Source organism: Equus quagga, chromosome 9, assembly GCF_021613505.1.
Source record: "Equus quagga isolate Etosha38 chromosome 9, UCLA_HA_Equagga_1.0, whole genome shotgun sequence".
Lineage (NCBI taxonomy): Eukaryota > Metazoa > Chordata > Mammalia > Perissodactyla > Equidae > Equus > Equus quagga.
In genome coordinates, this window is record NC_060275.1 from 60826196 (window position 1) to 60848250 (window position 22055).

Here is a 22055-nt window from a genome sequence, read left to right on the forward strand (position 1 = left end):
AACAGAATGGGGAGCAGGGACGCAGGGAGAGAGGGAGAGAAGTAATGATCCCTTTCAGTGTTGCTTTTGCTCCTCCTTACAGTAGGCACTTCTGATCATCTCGAGGACGTAGAATAGTGTTCATTTCATGGTGTCTAATAGTGGCTTTTACCTTGATTTGCAATTTTTGGTAAAAACCATCTACTCTATGTTTAGAAGAAGAATAGAGACTAATATTAATATCTTCCTGAGGATAATTTTTTTGGGGAGGGTGAGAGGAAATGAAAGTGTAAGTTATATGCAGAACATGTAAAATAAATGCGTAATTAAGGTTTATTGCCACGCAACAACACAGAATCTATTTTCTTCCTGTTCTTTGTTCAGTCATATCCTTTTCCTAAAACTGTCAGCATTTACTAAAATGACACCCTAGTAATCCAAACAACCTGGTACAAGCGAACTAAGTTTTAGAAGTACTGTCACCAGTTTAAAATTAGAAAGGAAAAGGTCAGTTCAAAACGTTGAATACGTTTGTTATCATGACTCGGATGCCTTAGGGTCCCTCACGTAACACTGGTGCTGAGAGGGCTGACCTAACAGTCCTGTTCAGGAAATCACAAATGAGGACTAGAATCAGTTTGACACAGAGAGCGGGCACTGGATAACACGTGGCACAGCATAAGTAGGTCTGTGGAGCTGCATATTCCATGTTAACAACTTTAATTTCCCTTTGTCCTGCTCTAATCTAGTAATATTGGCCACAAATTGCTGTGGAACATTTGTGGGGCACTACAAATATATTTCACGTTCCTCTCTCACAAGCATGCCTGAACGTGCAGTCCGATGCCCTGCCCTCTGCTAGTTAGTGATAAAATCTGAGATAATAAAATATTAATTACAGCTGAAAGATTGGGTGAGCAATAGGGACTGAAATACAGGCCCACATTGTGAACAAAGGGCAGGAAGGAAAATTCTTCAGTTATGGAGGTTGGGATGTTAAAAGAACAACTAGAAAATTAGACTCAGGCTGAGAAGCGCTGTAAAAGGCCACCTGTTATTAATCTTCACAAGAGGCACCAAATTTCCAGTAAATTAGTCCTAGATGGAACATCTTCAAGAGTGATTTCTCCCCCTTTTAACAAGTGAAGATATTTCCTTTGCATATTTTATTTCACTTAAGTTTATCATAATTTAATCATTGCAATTTCCTAATAAACATATGACTATAAAAATTATAATTCAAGTTCAGCTACTATTATTAAAGCATGTGCTCTTAAACAGTTCCAGTAATTTGAATAAAAATAGAAATCAAATACTATCAAAGCCACACTAAATGTCTTTACTCTTGTATGTTAGTGTTATATTCAATTTATAATCTCTCAGCCCCTAACATTAGCAGTGCCACAGGCCGGGTGAGACAAACACGAGTGCTGCCGTCAGAGAGGCAGGGGCTACAGGGGCCGCTGAGACAGAACAGACTGGAGCCGCCATACCGTAGACACCTGGCTCCCGCTGTGCACTACATCATCGACTGACCACTAAGGTCCTTTCAAGCTCGAACGTTTCATAACTCCTGGTACAAGATCAGACGAGTCTGACATCAACAGATGAGAAAAAATTATTTCATTCATGTTTCCTCTGTCCTTCCTTTCCACAATATTGATCACATACCAGGCCCTGTGCCGGACAGGACAAGAATAAAAACAGCAATTGGGCACACACTGTCCCTGTCCTCGAGAAGCCCAGACTAAGGGTGTTAGAGACAGGTCACTCAAACAAAGAACTCCCGTGACAAGGATCTGATAAGGGTTTGTACAAAGGGTAATGAGGCGGCCCAGGGGAGGGGTGTCAACATCCACATCAAAATCCCTTGTAGCAGCTACTTCACTGAGGACATCTGGCCTGGAGCTAGTACCCAACCATTCCTACTGCCAGTAACCCCAAAGACTGCCCCTGCACTGCCCACAGCCACCAGCTCTTCCCCCAAAGTAAAAATAAAGCGACAGGAACAAACAAAAAAGCTAAAGTCTTTAGAGTCCCAGTGCAGGCTCCATTCACTCCAACCACTAGTGCAAACAAAACCCCACTGCAGTCCCCACAAGTTTCCATCAGACTCACTAAAAGCTGCTTGCAAGAACCCTTTATCAATAGTGCTGAAGACTGAAGGTAATGGGCCGGCCCCAGGTCAGATTCCTGCCAAAGTCCCGACCTAATACACAAGAGCCCCCCGAATTACCCCAATAGTAATCCCAAGAGTGGCAGGGTTTCCTCACTCTATTTCCACACTGCCCGGCTCCCGGCAGAACCACAATGTAGGGCATGACAAAGCAGGATTAGTTGTCTTGACCCCAGGGCCACCCACGATGCCTGACGTAAGGAACGGGAGCGGAGGTCTCTCTGCTCTTTAGGGTGCATGGGGGACGGAGCCCCCAAGCATGCCTAGGCTTGATCTTTGTTCCCTCCTGCCTCTCTCCACATCACTGACACACAAATTTGGAACTACCCTTTCTACCTTCTATAGTCACTCCTCAGGTTACAACATCCATAATTTCTTAATTTAAGTATTTCATTCAATATCCATTTTAATCATTAAAGTCAAATCTGAATATTACACATGCATTTTGTTGCTTTTCTGAGGGAGGTGGTGGTGGTGACAGATTTGGCACTGAGAGCCATTTCGGACCCTCCTGTCCCTGGGCCGCCTCTCTGCCCTGCCTTCTCCAGGGAAGGCCCGGCCAGCACTCCCTGAGGACGAGGACCTGTGCTCGCTGGCGCACCTTCCCCAGAGGCCCTGGCCATAAGACTGGAGCTCTGACCTCACACACAGAATCCGTTAGTGGAGATTATGCTGAAGAAAAGAAAACTTGGATAATAGGGGAAGAAAAGCTATGCAGTATATTTTCATGCACAAAAGCAAGTTTGAAGTAGAGTTTGAGGGAAAGTTAAATTAAGTTTCATTGTATAAAAGCTCAAATACATCTACTCTATTATTATTATCTTCCCCTGCCATTTTTAAAGCTTCTTTTCAAGGGTTCTTGAAGAACAAACTTCGTTTTCAAAATGAATTTTCAAAGAGATGACTGACATTGTCATCCTAGAAGCAATATTAATAAAAATGATCTTTGTTTCCTGGCAGTAAAGGAATCCAGAGTATTATTTTTTAATACAATAAAATTTGCCTAAAATCAGGTGGGGGAAGGATGGTGGTGGTGGTGGTACTAAGGGATCTAACACCTGCTGTCAACACATGGTGTAGCAATTCAGCCATAATGAGTAAGAAAAAAAGAAGCCAACATAGTAATATAAAAACTGAAGTTTTACCATTGGATGACATTTTGATCTTTGTGATTATGTGTACACTCCAAAGAAAAAAGGAAAAATTTTAGGTTGGAAGCCAGATATTTAGAGCTCCTTTCCTTAAACAATTTTAGCAAAGGACAGACCCTTTTCAAAGGGTTCAAGAACTAGGACAAAAGAACATTTAGCCCAAAAGGCTTAAGATGCTCCTGCAGTTTATGTTTCTTCAATAAATAAGAGGGAACAATTTAAAAGTTATTTATAAGCATTTCAAAAGAGCTGGTATTTTCTTTCTTGATTCTCTTGAGACTATTAAAAAGGGTGAAACAAACTCTAATAACAAACTAACATAATAAGAACCCAAGAATACAATCCCATTTACAATCACAACAAAAAGAATAAAATATCTAGGAATAAATTTAACCAAGGAGGTGAAAGACCTATACTATAAACTGAAAGAAATAGATAACAACAGAAAGAAATGGAAAGATATTCCATGCACAAGGATTGGAAGAATAAACATAGTTAAAATGTTCATGCTACCTAAAGCAATCTAAAGATTCAACAGAATCCCAATCAGAATCCCAATGATGGGGCTGGCCCCGTGGCCAACTGGTTAAGTTCGTGCGCTCCGCTGCAGGCGGCCCAGTGTTTCTTTGGTTTGAATCCTGGGCGTGGACATGGCACTGCTCATCAAGCCACACTGAGGCACCATCCCACATGCACAACTAGAAGGACCCACAACGAAGAGTATACAACTACGTACCGGGGGGCTTTGGGGAGGAAAAAAATAAAATCTTTAAAAAAAAAAAAAAAAGAATCCCAATGACATTCTTCACAGAAATAGAACAAAGAGTCCTAAAATTCATATGGAGCAACAAGAGACCCCGAATAGCCAAAGCAATCCTCAGAAACAAGAACAAAGCTGGTGGCATCACAATCCCTGACTTCAAAATATATTACAAAGCTATAGTAATCAAAACGGCATGGTACTGGTACAAGAACAGACACACAGATCAATGGAACAGAACTGAAAGCCCAGAAATAAAACCACACATTCAACAGAGGAGCCAAGAGCATACAATAGGCAAAGGAAAGCCTCTTCAATAAACGGTGCTGGGAAAACTGGAGAGCCACATGCAAAAGAATGAAAGTAGATCTTTATCTTTCCCCATGCACAAAAATAGACTCAAAATGGATCAAAGACTTGAAGTTAAGACCTGAAACCATAAAACTTCTGGAAGATAATATAGGCAGCACGCTCTTTGACATCAGACTTAAAAGCATCTTTTCGAATACCGTTTCTTCTCAGACAAAGAAAACAAAAGAAAAAATAAACAAGTGGGACTTCATCAGACTAAAGAGCTTCTGGAAGGCAAAGGAAACCAAGATCAAAATAAAAAAACAACCCACTAACTGGGAGAAAATATTTGCAAATCATATATCCGATAAGGGGTTAATCTCCATATATAAAAGAACGCACACAAATGAACTACAAAAAAACAAACCAACCCAATCAAAAAGTGGGCAGACGATATGAACAGATATTTTTCCAAAAAAAACATACAGATGGCCAACATGGACATGAAAAGATGCTCAATATCACTAATCATCAGGGAAATGCAAGTCAAAACTACACTTAGATATCATCTTACGCCCATTAGAATCACTATAATTACCAAGACAAAAAACAAAAATGTGGGCCAGCCCTGTGGCTGAGTGGTTGAGCTCGAGTGATGCTCTTCAGCAGCCAGGGGTTTCGAAGTTCTGATCCTAGGCATGGACATGGTGCCGCTCAATGGGCCACGTTGGGGCGGTGCCCCACATGCTACAACTAGAAGGACCCACAACTAAAATATACAACTATGTACTGTGGGGATTTAGGGGGAAAAAGCAAACCCCTCGCCCCCCCAAAAATGTTGGAGAGATTGTGGAGAAAAGGGAAACCTTATCCACTGCTGGTGGGAATGCTAACTGGTGTAGCCACTGTTGAAAATAGTATGGAGATTTCTCAAAAAATTAAAAATAGAAATACCATATGACCCAGCTATCCCACTACTGGGTATTTACACAAAGAACTTGAAATCAACAATTCAAAGAGACTTATGCACCCCTATGTTCATTGAAGCATTATTCACAACAGCCAAGACTTGGAAGCAACCCAAGTGCCCACTGACTGATGATTGGATAAAGAAGATATGGTAAATATATACAATGGAATACTACTCAGCCACAAAAAAAGACAAAATTGTCCCATTCACAACCACATGGATGGAACTTGAGGGCATTATGTTAACTGAAATAAGCCAGAGAAAGACAAACATTGTATGATTTCACTCATATGTGGAATATAAACAAACTTACAGACAAAGAGAGCAAATTAGTGGTTACTGGGGGAAGGGGGGTGGAGGGTGGGCACAAAGGGTGAAGGGGTGTACGTATATGGTGTGTGACAAATTATAATGTGCAACTGAAATTTCACAATGTTATAAACTATTATGACCACAATAAAAAAATACATGGTATAAAAGATAAAATAAAATAAAGATTGGCCCTGGAGCTAACAACAACAAAATGGTGAAACAAAAAAGAACACATTAACAAAAAAAGATCGATAAATTTGATTAAAAAATCCAATACACTAAAATGAATTTGTTTAATCCAAGTTCTTCAAGTTCTCAAAATTTTCTTGCTAAACATTTAGCAGATTTGGTGGGGTTGGGCTTGACCAAAAAGAAAAGTTTTAAGAATGTTGAAGTTTCAAAGTTAAGTTAGTTTTAAAAAAATGCCGAAGTTTAAAGTTATTAGTTTAAAGAAATAATGAAGACGACAAAGCCCCTGCCTCTAATGTCTAAGAAGTAATAGGGATAACCCCAAAGATTCCAACAATCATCATCTAAAAACAAAGGTGTAGTAGGTTTTCTTAACACTAGAAGAGACAATAAAGAAGGGATGTTAATTTGCAGAACAGCCCATGTCTGCAGAGGAAGTTGCAACTACCTTGGTTCCACAGAGAGTCTGCAGGGAAGGTGTCTGTGGGCTGAGAGGAGGGGAGTGGGGACTGCTCCTGAGAGGGGGCAGGTTCCCGATGGTTCACGTGGCCACGTAGGGTTGTAGGGAGTGAGCACTGCTGTGGGGTTAGAGTGGGTAGAGCAGCTAACCTTTCCAGACTTCGGTTCTCTCAACAGTGAACAAAGATGCCAGCAACTAACTAGGAAGTCTGCTCTGGACGAGTAGAAATCATTTCCTAAAGGACCACGCAGGGACCTAACGCCTTAGAGCTACTTAATCCAAGAAACAATGATTATTCGTGTTTAAATTTATTATTATAATTACTGTCCCTACATCACAAGCTGCTCAGATCATAACTGAAGTTCAGGAATATTATACTAGGACCTAGAAAATTTTCCAACACATGGGCAGAAGAAAAGGGTTACCATGTTATCTATAAGTCATTGCCATCATTACAGGCCAGAAGAGCATCTACAATAAATGAAAAGCTGTCCTACATTGAGCAGGTAACATCCGTGTTAGACGCTGTCCTTAGCGCTCGCTTACTGTCATCAGTTCTCCCAGCCACCCTTTGAGGGAGGTATTATTACTCACCTCTAAGTGATGAGGAGAATGAGACTCAGAACAGTTACACAACTTGCACAACGTTAACAGGGCAAATGGGTGCCAGGATTTAAACCCAGCATCATCAAACTCCATCCTGTGGTTGCTTGCATTTTTTTTTAATGATTTTATTTTTCCTTTTTCTTCCCAAAGCCCCCAGTACATAGTTGTATATTCTTCGCTGTGGGTCCTTCTAGTTGTGGCATGAGGGACGCTACCTCAGCGTGGTTTGATGAGCAGTGCCATGTCTGAGCCCAGGATTTGAACCAACGAAACACTGGGCCGCCTGCAGCAGGGTGCGCGAACTTAACCACTCAGCCACGGGGCCAGCCCTGGTTGCTTGCATTTCCTTCCTAGGAGAGAGCTGTTATTTGTAACTACTCTAACCAACAAGCTTTCTCACTACTGTGGTGTTTTGATGGAACAAAAGGTCTTCTAAAACTTTGACAATTTTATAGAATGAACGCAAAGTATTAACACCTAACATATTTCTTACAACCTCCATAAAATTATTGTCAAAATATGGGTTATCTTTAGAACACAGATGCTATTTAAATGATAATCACGGTTTATTGGCATAAAAGTTAAAGGACAGTAAGGATTAGAAATTTTAAGCATATTACCAAAAGCAAGGAATAAACGGAGTGAAGACTGAATAGCAATCTAGTCAACATGTTTTGTTAAGCAAATCCCGGTATCATAGTTTTACCCTTTTTTAGCACTTCAGTTTACAGAGAACTTTCGCCTGTATTAGTCTTCATGACAACGCTGTGAGAGAGGCAGGGCACGTACTGGACTCCAGTTTTAGCACTGAAGAGAGACTCAGAGCTCACAGGAATGGCCCAAGGTCACATAACAGTAAATATACAGCCTAAACACAAGGCTTCTGGTCCATGCCAAGCGTTCTTTTAATTTCTGATGCCACCTTTCTAAAGGATTAAGTCCTACAAATTATTTACAATAGAAAGATCAGATTTCAATCACTCTACATAAGACTTCAGTCATTGGAGAGAACTCAGAGAGCGCACCACAGGAGCACTCATCAGCCTCCTCCCACCCAAGAGCCCCTGTGTTTGATGGGGGCCGAGGCTCCAGGCTCTGGAACACTCACTTCTTAACTTTTCATCCAGAAGATGCAGGGGCCTCTTCACTTCCTCTGTGTCCCTGCCCCAGTGATTGACCTAATACGCAAATCCAATCATATCTTTGCCCTATTAAAAATCCTTCTATAGGGGCTGGCCCCGTGGCCGAGTGGTTAAGTTCGCGCGCTCTGCTGCAGGTGGCCCCGTGTTTTGTTGGTTCGAATCCTGGGCGCGGACATGGCACTGCTCATAAAACCACTCTGAGGCAGCGTCCCATATGCCACAACTAGAAGGACCCACAACGAAGAATATACAACTATGTACCAGGGGGCTTTAGGGAGAAAAAGGAAAAAAAATAAAATCTTTAAAAGAAAAAAAACCAAACAAACAAACAAACAAAAATCCTTCTATAGTCCAATCGTGTGTGTGTGTTGGGGGTAGGAGGTGGGACAGAAGAGGGAAGAAGAGAGAAGATTCCATGTTAAGGAAGCATCAAATGCAACCTGGCACATTCTCAGTACCGTGTGTATAGTATATTCACATGATTTCAGCTGCAGCATGGCTTGAAGGGGAAGCTGAGCCAGGGACCGACTAGATAACGGGCACCTTCCATATTAGACGACGAAGTCTGGATACCTCCTGAGAGCAATGGCGAAACACTGATGGATTATCAAGCAGGAGAGTGAAAGACCCCTGCAGCCACAGTGTGGAGTGGGATTGAAGAACTGAGAGAGGCACGAGTGTGAACTAGGCAGCAATGGGGGATGGACAGGAAAGGAGACAAGGTGGGGTGAGAAGCAGGCATCAGGTGTCAGGACAGGCCTGCAAGATTACAGTGACCTCCTGACAGAAGCTGAGTTTGTAGCAGGGGCTTACCTGAGGTAGTCTTTCTGAGTTTCTCTTCTCATTAAAAAAAAAAAAACAGATTAATTCAAGGGTAAAGGTAGGGTATTCTTTTATGCTTCTGCACTACATGAAAGGCTCATGGCATTTAACTTTTATTTAGGGATGGAAATACAAATTTAAAACTCTTCCTGGTCTTGATATGTCCACGTAGTTAAAAGGAGGTTTTAGACCCTTAGCTTCTTATCTATAAAAGTTTCAGTGATAATTACTTCTGCTCACAAGAAAAAAATGAGATTCAATTCAATAAATATTTACTGCACACCTAATTAGGTGTGAGGTACTGAATGATATTCAGAAACTAAATTATGAAAATCATTTTGTGATCATTTTCATTTCGTATTACATTTACACACATTTTATATAATGATTAACCTGGGAAAATGCTCACTGTCAGCATTAAATACATAAATCTAATACTCCTGAGTGCTGGTCAAACCTCATTTATGAAAGGTGTTTTTAATTATATTTACAAGGATGACCACTGTTTACATCTCTTTACTTTCTCCCATCCTAGACTTTTCTACAGGTTGCTCCTCTCCTTGGTGGACCTACACTCACATTCTAGCCCGATTGGCCCCTTCCTACTTCCTGGCTCCTTTGGGTTTCAGCTTAAATGACAAATGCTGATTCCCTTGTTGAGATTTCTTCTTTCTGTCATATGCTCTTAGAGTCCCCTCAACTTTTCTGTACATCATGATCACCATCCTAGCACAGTGACTTGAACTTGAATAGGTATTTGGTGAACAAATGAAGAATGAATGAACAATAGTCAAAAGTCAACCCTAAAATTTCCCATAACCTTCTGCAGTATTATAAAGGGCAAGAATGTTAACTAGATGCTAATAACTACAGAGAGCTCTTCTCACTTCTCATTGAACAGAAAATACTCATACTGACACTGGACAGGAAAAAACTTTTTTATGTAAAAGTAGAGAAGTGAAACAACTGGGACACAGTTAGAGAACAACTCAAAAGGGATATGGAAACATCGAAAAAACCAGCATCACTCCATAATTGACTAACGGGTTGAAAAATTGAGTATTAATTTACTTACATAGCTGCAAACCAAATATAGGTAATCATCACAGGCATAAAATATAACAAAGTACTTAATAATTTTTGATGAAACAGTAGGCAAATCAGCATTTTCATGACACAATTATATTTTATATACAATTACACTGTATACAGTTATAAGTGCTGTTTAATAAAATATTCTGCTGAAGAGAATGACATAAAACAGAGTTCATTATATGGCTGTGTCCTCCCAAATAGGAGCAAGAAGTACTACTGTAACATGAGGAAAGAAGTCAGATCCTCTCGGGTTGCTTCTTGGCTCTGAAAGTCCGTGCCTCTAAGCAGCACACTGGTTGGCTTTTACTCTCTGCCCAACACGTGACTCAGCCTCTTAGAACTTGTAATCTTTTCTAATGTATAGATGTGGTTTCAACACCTTAAAAAAGTTAAAGTGACGCATCTATAGTCAAGTCAGTTAGTCTCTTTCAGAATTCCCAAGATCTTATCTCCAAAGGCTTTCAGTTTAGCTCAGAACACCTCTAGAAATTCAACCCTTAAACTCTTTGGAATCAATCATTGTCATTAGGAAGACCCAGCAGTTCCTGAGAGCAAATGGCATAGCAGCTTTGAGATTCGTAACTAAGGCAATATGCCTTTCAACTCAACGCATTTGCAACCTTTTGGTGCTGTGGGTTTATAATTGAGACTACTTTTAAATTATTCCTCTGGTAGCATTTACAGATGGTCCAGAGAGATGGGTGAAAAGAAACAGCATGTAACTTTCTCTATTGTCAATAGAAAGTGAGATCAACTCGTATGTCTACCTCTCTCACCCTGAGGGAGGGCTTTGAGGCTGCTGGTCAGAATGGTGGACAAACACACAGCAGTGCCTGCTCTCACCGCTAGGGAGGCAGTGATGTTTAACGTATGGCCTCTACTGTAAATGACACTCCAGGGCTTTCAGGTCATCTGTAGTTCCAATCTCAGACATTTATCTTTTCAGAGAGAAGCCAAGCGTGGGTTCCTTTGGGCATAGCAAGAATGAGAAAAAGTATGATCAGAAACTTGGTTCTTCCCTGGCCCAGTCAAGAACTGCCACAATCTTCCACTCAGTGTACTGCTGGCATTCCTTTTGGAACTGGGAGAAGTATTTGCCTTCTGGCTTTTAATAAGCAAAGACACTGCCACATCCATTCAGTGGTCATTGCATACACACCCCAATACATATAATAATCATCATAAAAGTAGCTAGCAGAGGCTCAGGGTAAAGGGGTCAGGCTGATGCAGTTAAAGGAAGTTAGACAGAAACAAAATGAGAAAGATCCAGAAGGTTCTTCTGAGCAAGAGGGACTGAGTATGCCACATATTTACTGCTTATGAAAACTGGGATTTAAAAATGTTCATACAATTAGTGATTTCCAATAAACAGGCATTGCTAAGCTACGTTTTCAAATTCTGGTGTTCTAGTATTCACTTTAACAATGTTTTAAACAGTTAATACCACCAATCATTTTGATTAGCCAACACATTCTCTTCTTTATTCTAAAAAGGCTAGATGTTTTGATTCCTCTAGATCCTGTCTCTAATGAAAATTAACATTTGGCATTTGCAAAACCCTTTCCCTTCACACCGTAAGGGTTAGTTATATCTTAACTGGGCCCTATGAAAAGGAACCCCTGGAAGGCCCAGCACATCCTCTGCCTGCAACTCCTTTCACCTCTCCTATGCCCTGCCCCTGCTAACCCACCTTCCACTGCTGGGCTGATCTTCCTTACATTTTACGTAAATCACTTAAATGGCTACTCACCGCCTAAAGGATAAATCTCCACTCCTTGGCATGGACCTTAAGGTTGCCCAATCCAGCCCCTATCTCCCTTGCTGCTTCCTCCATTCCATGCCTCTCTAATTATAACACGCTTCTCACTCTCAGATCAGGCCAACTGACGCAGTCCTCCTTGTCCTCTTGGAACTTTTCTGTCTCATTTATTATTTATTCCCTGCCACATACTTAACCTTCCCTGCAGCACACCTCCCCATGACATACATCCCTTGACAATATCCACCTGTCAAGATTCAGCTGCTCAGCTCCAGCCTGCTCCTCTCTGAAATCTCACCTGACCTGCTAATGTACAGCCCTTCCCCTTCAGGCACCCTGGTGCCAGTGCTCATCCCTGCAACTGGAGACCATATGACACGTCAGTCTCTTGTGTCTAGACTGCTGACCCCTGGAGAAGAGCACCCATAACAAGCTCCTCTGTGCCCCCGTGCTCAGCACAGTGCTTGGAACCTAGTGAGTACTGAACAACTGTAACCTAACAATGACTCCATGAGGGAAGATGCTATGGGCCTTGTTCTGGAGAGATGAGGGACCCGAGGCTCTGAGATGTTAACACATTTGTAATGGCCACTTAGTTAGTCAATGAAAGAGACAGGATTTAAAACTAGGTTTAACTCCAAAGAGTATGTTCTTTCCCTATGTCATGGGCCTCGTTTTAAAAGTTAGGTCCACAATGCATGTGGCACATAAAGCAGAGCAATTATTTGAATATTAGAATAGTTTCCTCCTTAGAATATGCCACAGGAGCAAAGAGCGATTCCTCCTGGCTAAAAGCTATGCATGACACCTGACGCTATCTTGTATCTTAGGTCATAATGATCTTGATTATTAATTATTGGTAGATTCAGTAGTTTCTAAGTTAATTTATAGCACAGCATTGTTTAGATCTGGAACTTATACATTAATTTATAACAGGTGAATTTAAAATCAAGCTACCTTTAAATTTATATTTTAGAATCTTTGGATCTTAAGGTAAACTTGGCATTATGGGGTACACTATAGTCTTTTCTTTCTCAAAATAATATTGGCATTTCAGCAAGAAAAGAAAATGAAGAGACAAACATTTTTGTGAATAAACAATAAAAAATATTACAAGACAAAAACGGAAAACTACAGGCCAATATCACTGCTGAATATAGGTGCAAAAATCCTCAACAAAATATTGGCAACCCGAATACAGCAATAAATCAAAAAGATCATATATCATGATCAAGTGGGACTTATTCCAGGGACACAGGGATGGTTCAACACCCACAAATCAATCAACGTGATACAGCACATTAACCAACTGAGGAATAAAAACCACATGATCATCTCAATAGATGCAGAGAAAACATGTGACAAGATCCAATAGCCATTTATGATAAAAACTCTTAACAACATTGGGATAGAAGGAAATTATCTCAACATAATAAAGGCCATATATGACAAACCTAGAGCCAACATCATCCTCAATGGGGAAAAACTGAACGCCATCCCTCTGAGAACAGGAACAAGACAAGGATACTCACTATCACCATTCTTATTCAACACAGTGCTGGAGGTTTTGTCCAGAGCAGTTAGGCAAGAGAAAGGAATAAAAGGAATCCAAATAGGAAGTGAAGAAGTGAACCTCTCACTGTTTGCAGACGACATGATCTTATATAGAGAAAACCCTAAAGAATCCATCGGAAAACTATTAGAAATAATTAACAACTACAGTAAAGTTGCATGGTACAAAATCGCCTTACAAAAATCAGTCACATTTCTGTACTCTAATAACGAACTTACAGAAAGAGAACTCAAGAATATAATTCCATTGACAATCACACACAAAAAAGAATAAAGTATCTAGAAATAAATTTAACTAAGGAGGTGATGGACATATACAATGAAAACTCTAAGACATTATTGAAAGAAATAGATGATGGCATAAAGAGATGGAAAGAGATTCCATGCACATGGATTAGAAGAATAAACATAGTTAAAATGTCCATACTACCTAAAGCAACCTACAGATTCAATGCAATCCCAATCAGAATCCCAATGACATTCTTCACAGAAATAGAGCAAAGAATCCTAAAATTCATATGGGGCAACCAAAGACCCCAAATTGCTAAAGGAATGCTGAGAAACAAGAACAAAGCTGGAGGCATCACAATCCCTGACTTCAAAATGTACTACAAAGCCATAGTGAACAAAACAGCATGGTACTGGTACAAAAACAGGCACACAGATCAATGGAATAGAACTGAAAGCCCAGTAATAAAACTGCATGTGTATGGACAGCTAATCTTAGACAAAGGTGCCAAGAACATACAATGGAGAAAAGACAGTCTCTTCAATAAATGGTGTTGGGAAAACTGGACAGCTACATGCAAAAGAATGAAAGTAGACCATTATCTCACGCCATACACAAAAATAAACTCAAAATGGATCAAAGACTTGAAGGCTAGTCCTGAAACCATAAAACTCCTGGAAGATGATATAAGTAGTACACTCTTTGACATTGAACTTTAAAGGATCTTTTTGAATACGATCTCTTCTCAGACAAGGGAATCAAAAGAAAAAAATAAACAAATGGGAGTTCATCAGACTAAAGAACTTCTGCAAGGCAAAAGAAACTAGGATCAAAACCAAAAGATGATCCACTAATTGGGAGAAAATTTTTGCAAATCATATATCCGATAAGGGATTAATCTCCATAAAATATAAGGAGCTCACACAACTGAACAACAAGAAAACAAACAGCCCGATCAAAACACGGGCAGAGGATATGAACAGACATTTTTCCAAAGAAGATATATAGATGGCCAATAAACACATGAAAAGATGTTCAACATCACTAATCATTAGGGAAATGGAAATCAAAATTACACTAAGATATCACCTTATGCATGTTAAAGTGGCTATAATCACTAAGACTAAAAATAACAAGTCCTGCAGAGGATGTAGAAAGAAGAGAACCCTCATGCACTGTTGGTGGGAATGCAAACTGGTACATCCACTATGGAAAACAGTATGGAGATTCCTCAAAAAACTAAAAATAGAACTACCTTATGACCCAGCTATCACACTACTGGGTATCTACCCAAATAACTTGAAATCAACAATCCTAAGTAACATATGTTCGTCGCAGCACTATTCACAATAGCCAAGACATAGAGACTATCTGAGTGCCCAACGACTGATGATTGGATAAAGAAGAGGTGGTATATATATATATATACAAAGGAATACTACTCAGCCAGAAAAAAAGACAAATTCATCCCATTTGTAACAACATGGAAAGACCTAGAGGGAATTAAGCTTAGTGAAATAAGCCAGACGGGAAAGACAAACATCAGATGATTTATCTCATATGTGGAATATGAACAAGCACATGGACGAAGAAAACAGTTCAGTGGTTACCAGGGGAAGGGGGGTAAGTGGTGGGCACAGGGGGTGAAGGGGACCTATGTGGGGACACACAAGAAATAATGTACAACTGAAACTTCACAGTGATGTAAACTATTATGAACTCAAATTAAAAAGAAAATAATGAGTCATCTATCATATCTCTTCATGTTTTTTGGTCTCGTCTGTGATATATCTGTTCATAATTTTTAGCCATTTTTTCTGCTGTACTTTCTATTGATTTGAACATGTTCTTTACATATGTTCTCAATACAAATATTTTGTCAGTTAACAAATATCTTCTCCCAGTTTGTTGCTTGTCTTTTTGCTTTTTTTAGGTGTCTTTTGAAACATAAATAAAATTTAATTTGGTTCAACTTATGAAAAAATAATAATAATCAATACTTCCAAATCGCTATTTAACTGGCTCCTCTGAGCCAGGATCAAACTCTTGGGCAAAAGTATTCTGATTAAAAGGATAATTTTTAGAATCTGGGGATTTGATTCTAACATAATCATAAAATGGCATTTGAATCACAAATATCTTTCTTTTAAGAAAGTGGAAGGATCAGATTCTTCACAGTCAAATAGAACACAGACTTCACTGAGCCACACGTGTTCCATGCCTCACTGTCACTTCACGGGCTGTCATGTGGTGAACTTTACTTTTAGCATGGTTATAAACACAAGATCAGTTTCCTTTTGTTTTATTGTTAAGTGTTTTGACCACAATTAGCTAATGATTCAGGGGTCAACAGGGAAACATCTGACTTTCCTTAAGACTTGTCATACTACAGAAGTGGGGCCAGGAGAAAGTTCATTACCTATTTATAATATTAATTTCTAAAAACATGCAAATCATAAACAAACAGGTAGCAAGATGCAATCAAATTTTAAAATGCAGCAGAGATATCAGAATTTATAGAAAAATTATGATTTTATTGATAGAGAAAATTGTTAAATCGCTAATTTATTTTTTATGTAAAATTAGATATTTTGTGATAACAGGTTTGAATAAAATGAAACACACAAAGGAAAAGTTAGAGGACGAGGGCTAGTCTTATGAAAAGAACTAACAGAAACCACCTACTGATATGGTTTGGAGAGCACCACAGCAAGAACAAACATGTGCAGCTTTTAGTATGTGCGAAGTATGGCTTAAAGTGTTTTAAAAAATATGACCACATTTAATTATCACAGGAACCCTACAATGCTGACATCTCAAAGGCTCCCTGCACAAAGGAGAAGAGAATGAGAAGTCCAAGAAGCTAGCATTAATGGAGTGAAATGTCTTTTCTTGGACTTATAGATGGCAGGCAATCAAATGGATTGCTGCCACCTTAACAAAAAACAACAAAAAACAAACCTGGTCCATACTTCAAAATATCAAACTTCTAAACCATAATCAATTATATGCCAACAACTGTAATTCCTAAGCTAGGAAACTTCTTAAAACAAAATGCACAATTATCTCCTACCTTTCGATAATAATAATGACCTCTTTCCTTGCTTTTACTGTCAAAAGATCTCTTTGTTCCATCTGAGGTGGCAGTTTTCACAGGTTCCCTGAGACTGTCATGCTGAGTCCCTTTCACAAAAACTGCCGTGTGCCAACCAGCTGGGGACATGAGTGAGGCTGATGGCCCACGAGGAGAATCAGTCTCATTTTCTGTATAACTCCAGGATCAAAACAAACATTTTTAGGAAGCGTAACAAATTTTCTTAAACTTTACTGCTTATTTATCCTCAATGGACTGAAAACTTGTCCTTCACCTTGTTCTAAGAACACAGAATGAGTTTTCAAAGGACAAAGAGCTTGATAATGAGAAAAAATAGTATCCTTTAATACATTTGTAATTTTCTATCTTTGTTATTTGATGAGTAGCTTGAGTAAATCAGGAAATATTAGAAGTTAACAACAAGGCTTTAATATCTCCACTGTACACATTTTCCTAATTACCTACATAAGGCAAAGCAGCAAAGGAAAAAATGACAGAGGAATAAGTGAGAATAGCACACATCTGTAGTCTATCACGATAATGAATTCAAGGCAAGATCAATATAATAAAAATTTGGACATATTACATAAAAATAAATTCTTGATTTATATATGAAACTAAAGTTGTTTTATGATACAAGTCTTTTTTTAAAAAAATCAGAAGTGTTTTGGATGAATAAAGAATTTATGCTTGCTCTCTACTAACAGGAAATATTTCCTATCTCATTTGAAATCTCACTTCACCTAAGACACATCATTAAAAAAAGCAAGGCAAAATATTTCTTCCATTCCTTACGCCCTCATCTCTTCCCCATTCATAATGTCGTGAAGTCTCTATTTGCTTTAAGATTGGCCCTGACTCTCAGCAACAGAAACTATTCACAAACTGCTTTTTAAATATAACTGTTAAGGAAGCATTCAATTGTGAAGACAACCACAGTATAGTAAGTTGCCAATGACAAGAAGAGTAGAGCATTAACATAATTAGGGCTACAAATAGAAGAACAAAGTGGCTGCTGTAAATTAAAATTGCATTCACGTGCTTAGGCACCGGTTTGACATTTTGGTCTTGATGTGATTACTGCCCACCTCCCATCCCCACAATAGACAACCATAACAGATGTTTTCCCCACTCAATAGTTTCTCCTGAATGAATGAATCAAAGGATGATTTGGTAATCTTTTAATATTGCACTGAAATGAATATCAGAATGTTTAATTAATTAACATACTCAAGTACTGAGTTTTAATTAAGAAGACATATAGCTCCAAAACATTTATGAACAATGCCTAACGAACAAAAATGAGAGTCATTTAAAAAGACTATCACCTAAGGCTCAAAAATGTGACTTAGTCTGAAGCCTAGACCATTAGAAGTTATAAAACATCATGAATGCGGGATATTGCACACAGTAGGTTATATTTATATACATATATACGCATATGCAAGAGTAAAACCACAGAGAATTTTCACTGTGCAAGCAAAGCACAACAGTTTGTGTAAAACTCATTATTTAGAGTACTGCTCTTTTACCGGCAAATTACAAGGATATTCTCTGTTGGATTGTGTCTGTATGGAATGAACAGTGGAGAGGAGGAGAGAGAGAAATGAGGTGATTCTAAATGAGTAAAAGAAAATTAAGCTTTTCCCTGTCTTACTAAAGAAAAAAAATTGACTCCATACACAGACATTAAAATTCTATCCTAGGTGCTAGTTTACTGGATGGAATGATGGAATTCGTGTTCTTCCTGGCCACCTCAGGATCTAAATAATTTTATGTGACAGAGCTGATGTGTTGATCAATAAAAAGACAACAATCATTTACATTGAAAGTTCAGTGCAATTTCAAGAATCTGCATTAACTAAGCTGAGTGTTTGTAGTGGAATCAATACACAACCACCTTACTTAGTGAAGTGCACACATGAAGTACGACTGAATTTTCAACACCAGTGAATATGGATTAAAGAAAAATCAAATCCATTGAAAGAATGGGTTTTGGAAATCACACAATGACAGTATTTTTGAACACATAATACTGTGCAAAATCCAGGGAGGCAAACAGATGTTCTCTTCTATTTCCCCTCTTTCTTCTAGTATTTATCTTATCATTTGAGAACAGCTTTCTTCTATTGCAGTCTGATTACATGTGCATTTTGCAGATGTGTTCAAATCTTCTAATCTACATTATGGCTTTATATTTTAGGTCTCTATGATTTCCTAATCAGAGTTCTTATTTCTCTAAACATAAAATAAAATTGGAATTTTTCATATACTCCATTTATTTTGAGACTATTATGGACATTTTTTCCAAAATAGTCTTTCTAGATACATTGGTCTTCCATCTACTCAATAGATAATCAGTCCCGTTATGTTGTACTATAATAACAAATCCTTTGAACAGAAGATTCACTTTTCTGCAAAAAAAAAAAAGAAATCCTTTGACAGGTGAGGTTGAGATAATTCCCGCTCTCAAATTTGTGCCAATAAAACTAACCCATTTAAGACAAGCACCCTTCCAGTAAAGGGTTATCTGTAGTGGATTTCCCTCAAATGCTTACTGAACAGTGTCCCACGAGAAGTGATCCTGATTCCAGCCTTAGATTCAGATGATGAACACAGTAAATTTATTAATTTCAAGATGCTAACATTGTGGAAGAAGGTCTATTGGAGGCAGAATGCAAATGACCCTGGCAAATTTGAGGAACATTTAGCCGATAACAAGATGATGATTAATCAAAGCAGAGCAGTGCTGAACTGGAAATTAGGGCATTACGATAACTGTGAAAGAAGATGTGACAATACAAACTGAAATCTTAGCAGAGTGAGAGAGCTGGGCCTGATAAAATGATGGAAAACCTGTGGTGAAAGCTATCTATTTTGGACACTCTGAGAAGTATTTGAATCTGTATTTTTTCAGCTATAAGAATAGAAAGCCTGAGGATATCTACAATTAACTAGCTAGTAAGGCTCCAAAGTCTTCAAAAACAACTAGAGATGTGTAGAAGTAGACAACAAAATAATGCCTTAGCAGGGCCTATGATAGAAAATGCAAACAGTAGTTTGAAATGCAAGTAACACCTTAAAGAGATAACGGCTAACACAGATTGCCCAAAGGAATATTATTTGAAAACTTAAGACTTGGAAACATCCATACAAAAACATGGATGGAAATCTGACTGAAAGGGTTTGAAAGAAAGATGCAACAGGACAGGAATAGAAAATGTATAAAAGGAGTTTATATAAGAATAAAGTAGAAAAAGGCATAACTGGCTATGTTGGAGAAAGGTTAGGATTTCACTTCCTTCTGTCTGGAGGCATTGAAACTGCCTGACCTTTACCCTTTCATTGTATCATAATGCTTCTACAGTAGAACACTGACTCCCATCCCAACGGCCCATTATTGCTGAGTCTGGGCAACTGTGAAATTGGTCAGAAAAAAATGATGCTCCCAAGGCCATTGTCAGAGAGTCAATTTTCATTTAATGATAATTCAGCTTTCTGGAGTGGAAAAAGTCTGACCCTCAGCCACAGGTACACTTGAGTCTTGGACAGCCATCTAAGGAGCATGTGCCATGGGTCATCCGGGTTAGTGCAACCCCTCAGCACTGCACAAATCAACCCAAGGTGCCTGCGGAGTGTCAGTGGCATCACTTTTTTAGCAGCAATAATATCTGAAATTTGGAATAGACTTTTGTATATTTCATAGTGTTCTCACAAACTGCACCTATGAACGGCAATCCTAAATCTCTTACATGAGCTACTATGTTAAATAAGTCAATAGAGTAAACTAAAAATTGTTGCATAAAGTTTTGTAGATTTTCAAGTAAAAGTTTCTGTGATTCCACTCTAATTTGACTTTACTGTCAACTTATATTGTTCTGTTTTTACTCCTGATTCTATGAACTGAGATATGTCTACATCTTATCAAATAGAAAGAAATCCAAACAATCTCCCTACGATATTGTTGTGAAAACGTGATCAAACAGAGCCAGGTTTTAAAAGGTTAATGAAATAAAATTCTACAAAGGAACATGGAAACAAACCCTATGTTGCCTTAACGTGAATGTAAATGTTTCCTTGGAGTACACTATTCAAAATAATAGATTAGTTTGAAGAAAACCCATTCTGATAATACAAAATATCTAAATCCCTCTGAAACAGGTAGAAATTTCATTTATATAGATTAATGAGTTTATGACAAGTTCATACTCAAGCGGTAGTCAGGCATTCCTTTGCTCCTACCTAGGAAGAATAAATTTATTTCATTCATTCACTGTAAAAGTTACACTTTGTAATTTCTTAGCTATATAAATTATCATGGAATGAGAAATGGGGCCTACATGCCAGTAATAAACTTAAATCTGTTTGAATGAAGACTTCACAGTGATCTTTCCAATAATCTGTTTCTTTTTAAAAAATAATTATATACTACATAGTCAATTGAGAAATTAGCCGATTTACTAAAGTTAACTGATTAAAAAACCCAGGTAAACAAAAACCTCCCAAAGGTCCATTTAAAGAATAGAGCTCAGGATAAAATGTCATCTGCCCTTGGGAACTAAATTGCAGCAGCAATTACCTTTTAAAAGTAAAGCCACCTCTCAAAAGACTGGAGCTTTTGTTCTTATCTTCAAAGAACAACCCACTTCCATCAGAATCAAACTCTTTACACAACACTTGATCACTCCACATCAAAGCACTTCCCTTTTCCTCACTCATTTCTTTTAATTAGAGTTAATAAAGATATGAGTTTACATGCTGACTGAGGTTGGTAGCAAATCTCTGGAAAACACATTTGAGAAATTAATCAGCTTGATTTTACTTTTTCTCTCTCTAGGGCCAGCCCACCCCTTCCCTGCTCCATACCTGACAGGTGCGCCTCGGCTGTGTGCAGGTTTCAGCATGACCGTCACTGTATTGTCAGTTTGATTCAAAGGGGTCTCAAGTTCATAAGCCGGCATAGAGGGTGCTGGGGGAAATGCAAAAGACGGGAGACTCATTATATCTGGTTTATCCTTTTAGTTTTCTTTTTACTTTCATTTACAAAGAACATTAAGAACACAGTACCCTTAGCTTAAATTGCAGCTATCAACCAACCATGAAGAGACTTTCTGTATACGTCCTACACAGAATATCAGGACAACTGCTAAAACCAGGATGTGCTGACTTCTTTGATCCTGTGTTTAAGTTGGCAGAGGGCATGAGGGGAGCTTGTGAAGTGTTAGTAATACTCTGTTTCTCAGTTTGGAGTCTCACTAAATGGCTGCAGTCAGTTTGTGAAAATTCATTCAGCTGTACACTTATAAGCTGTGAACTTTTCTGTACATATGCTTTTCTTCAAGAAAACATTTACTTCAAATGCATATTTAAGAAATAATTACTAGGATCATAAAACTGAACTTTACGCTTCTTCCATCTAAGCCAAGGTTTCTCGTGCAGCAAAGATCC

The 22055-nt window shown here is 38.6% G+C and overlaps 1 protein-coding gene across 8 annotated transcripts in view; it reads right to left on the reverse strand.

The window, feature by feature from the left end:
• PTPRM (protein tyrosine phosphatase receptor type M) overlaps positions 1–22055 on the reverse strand; it is a 773187-nt gene that overhangs the window by 255447 nt on the left and 495685 nt on the right. For all 8 annotated transcript variants that reach the window (XM_046671284.1, XM_046671289.1, XM_046671288.1 and 5 more), the window contains exon 11: positions 21474–21576. In XM_046671284.1, the coding sequence (XP_046527240.1) occupies positions 21474–21576 (103 nt within the window). The remainder of the gene's footprint in view (positions 1–21473; positions 21577–22055) is intronic.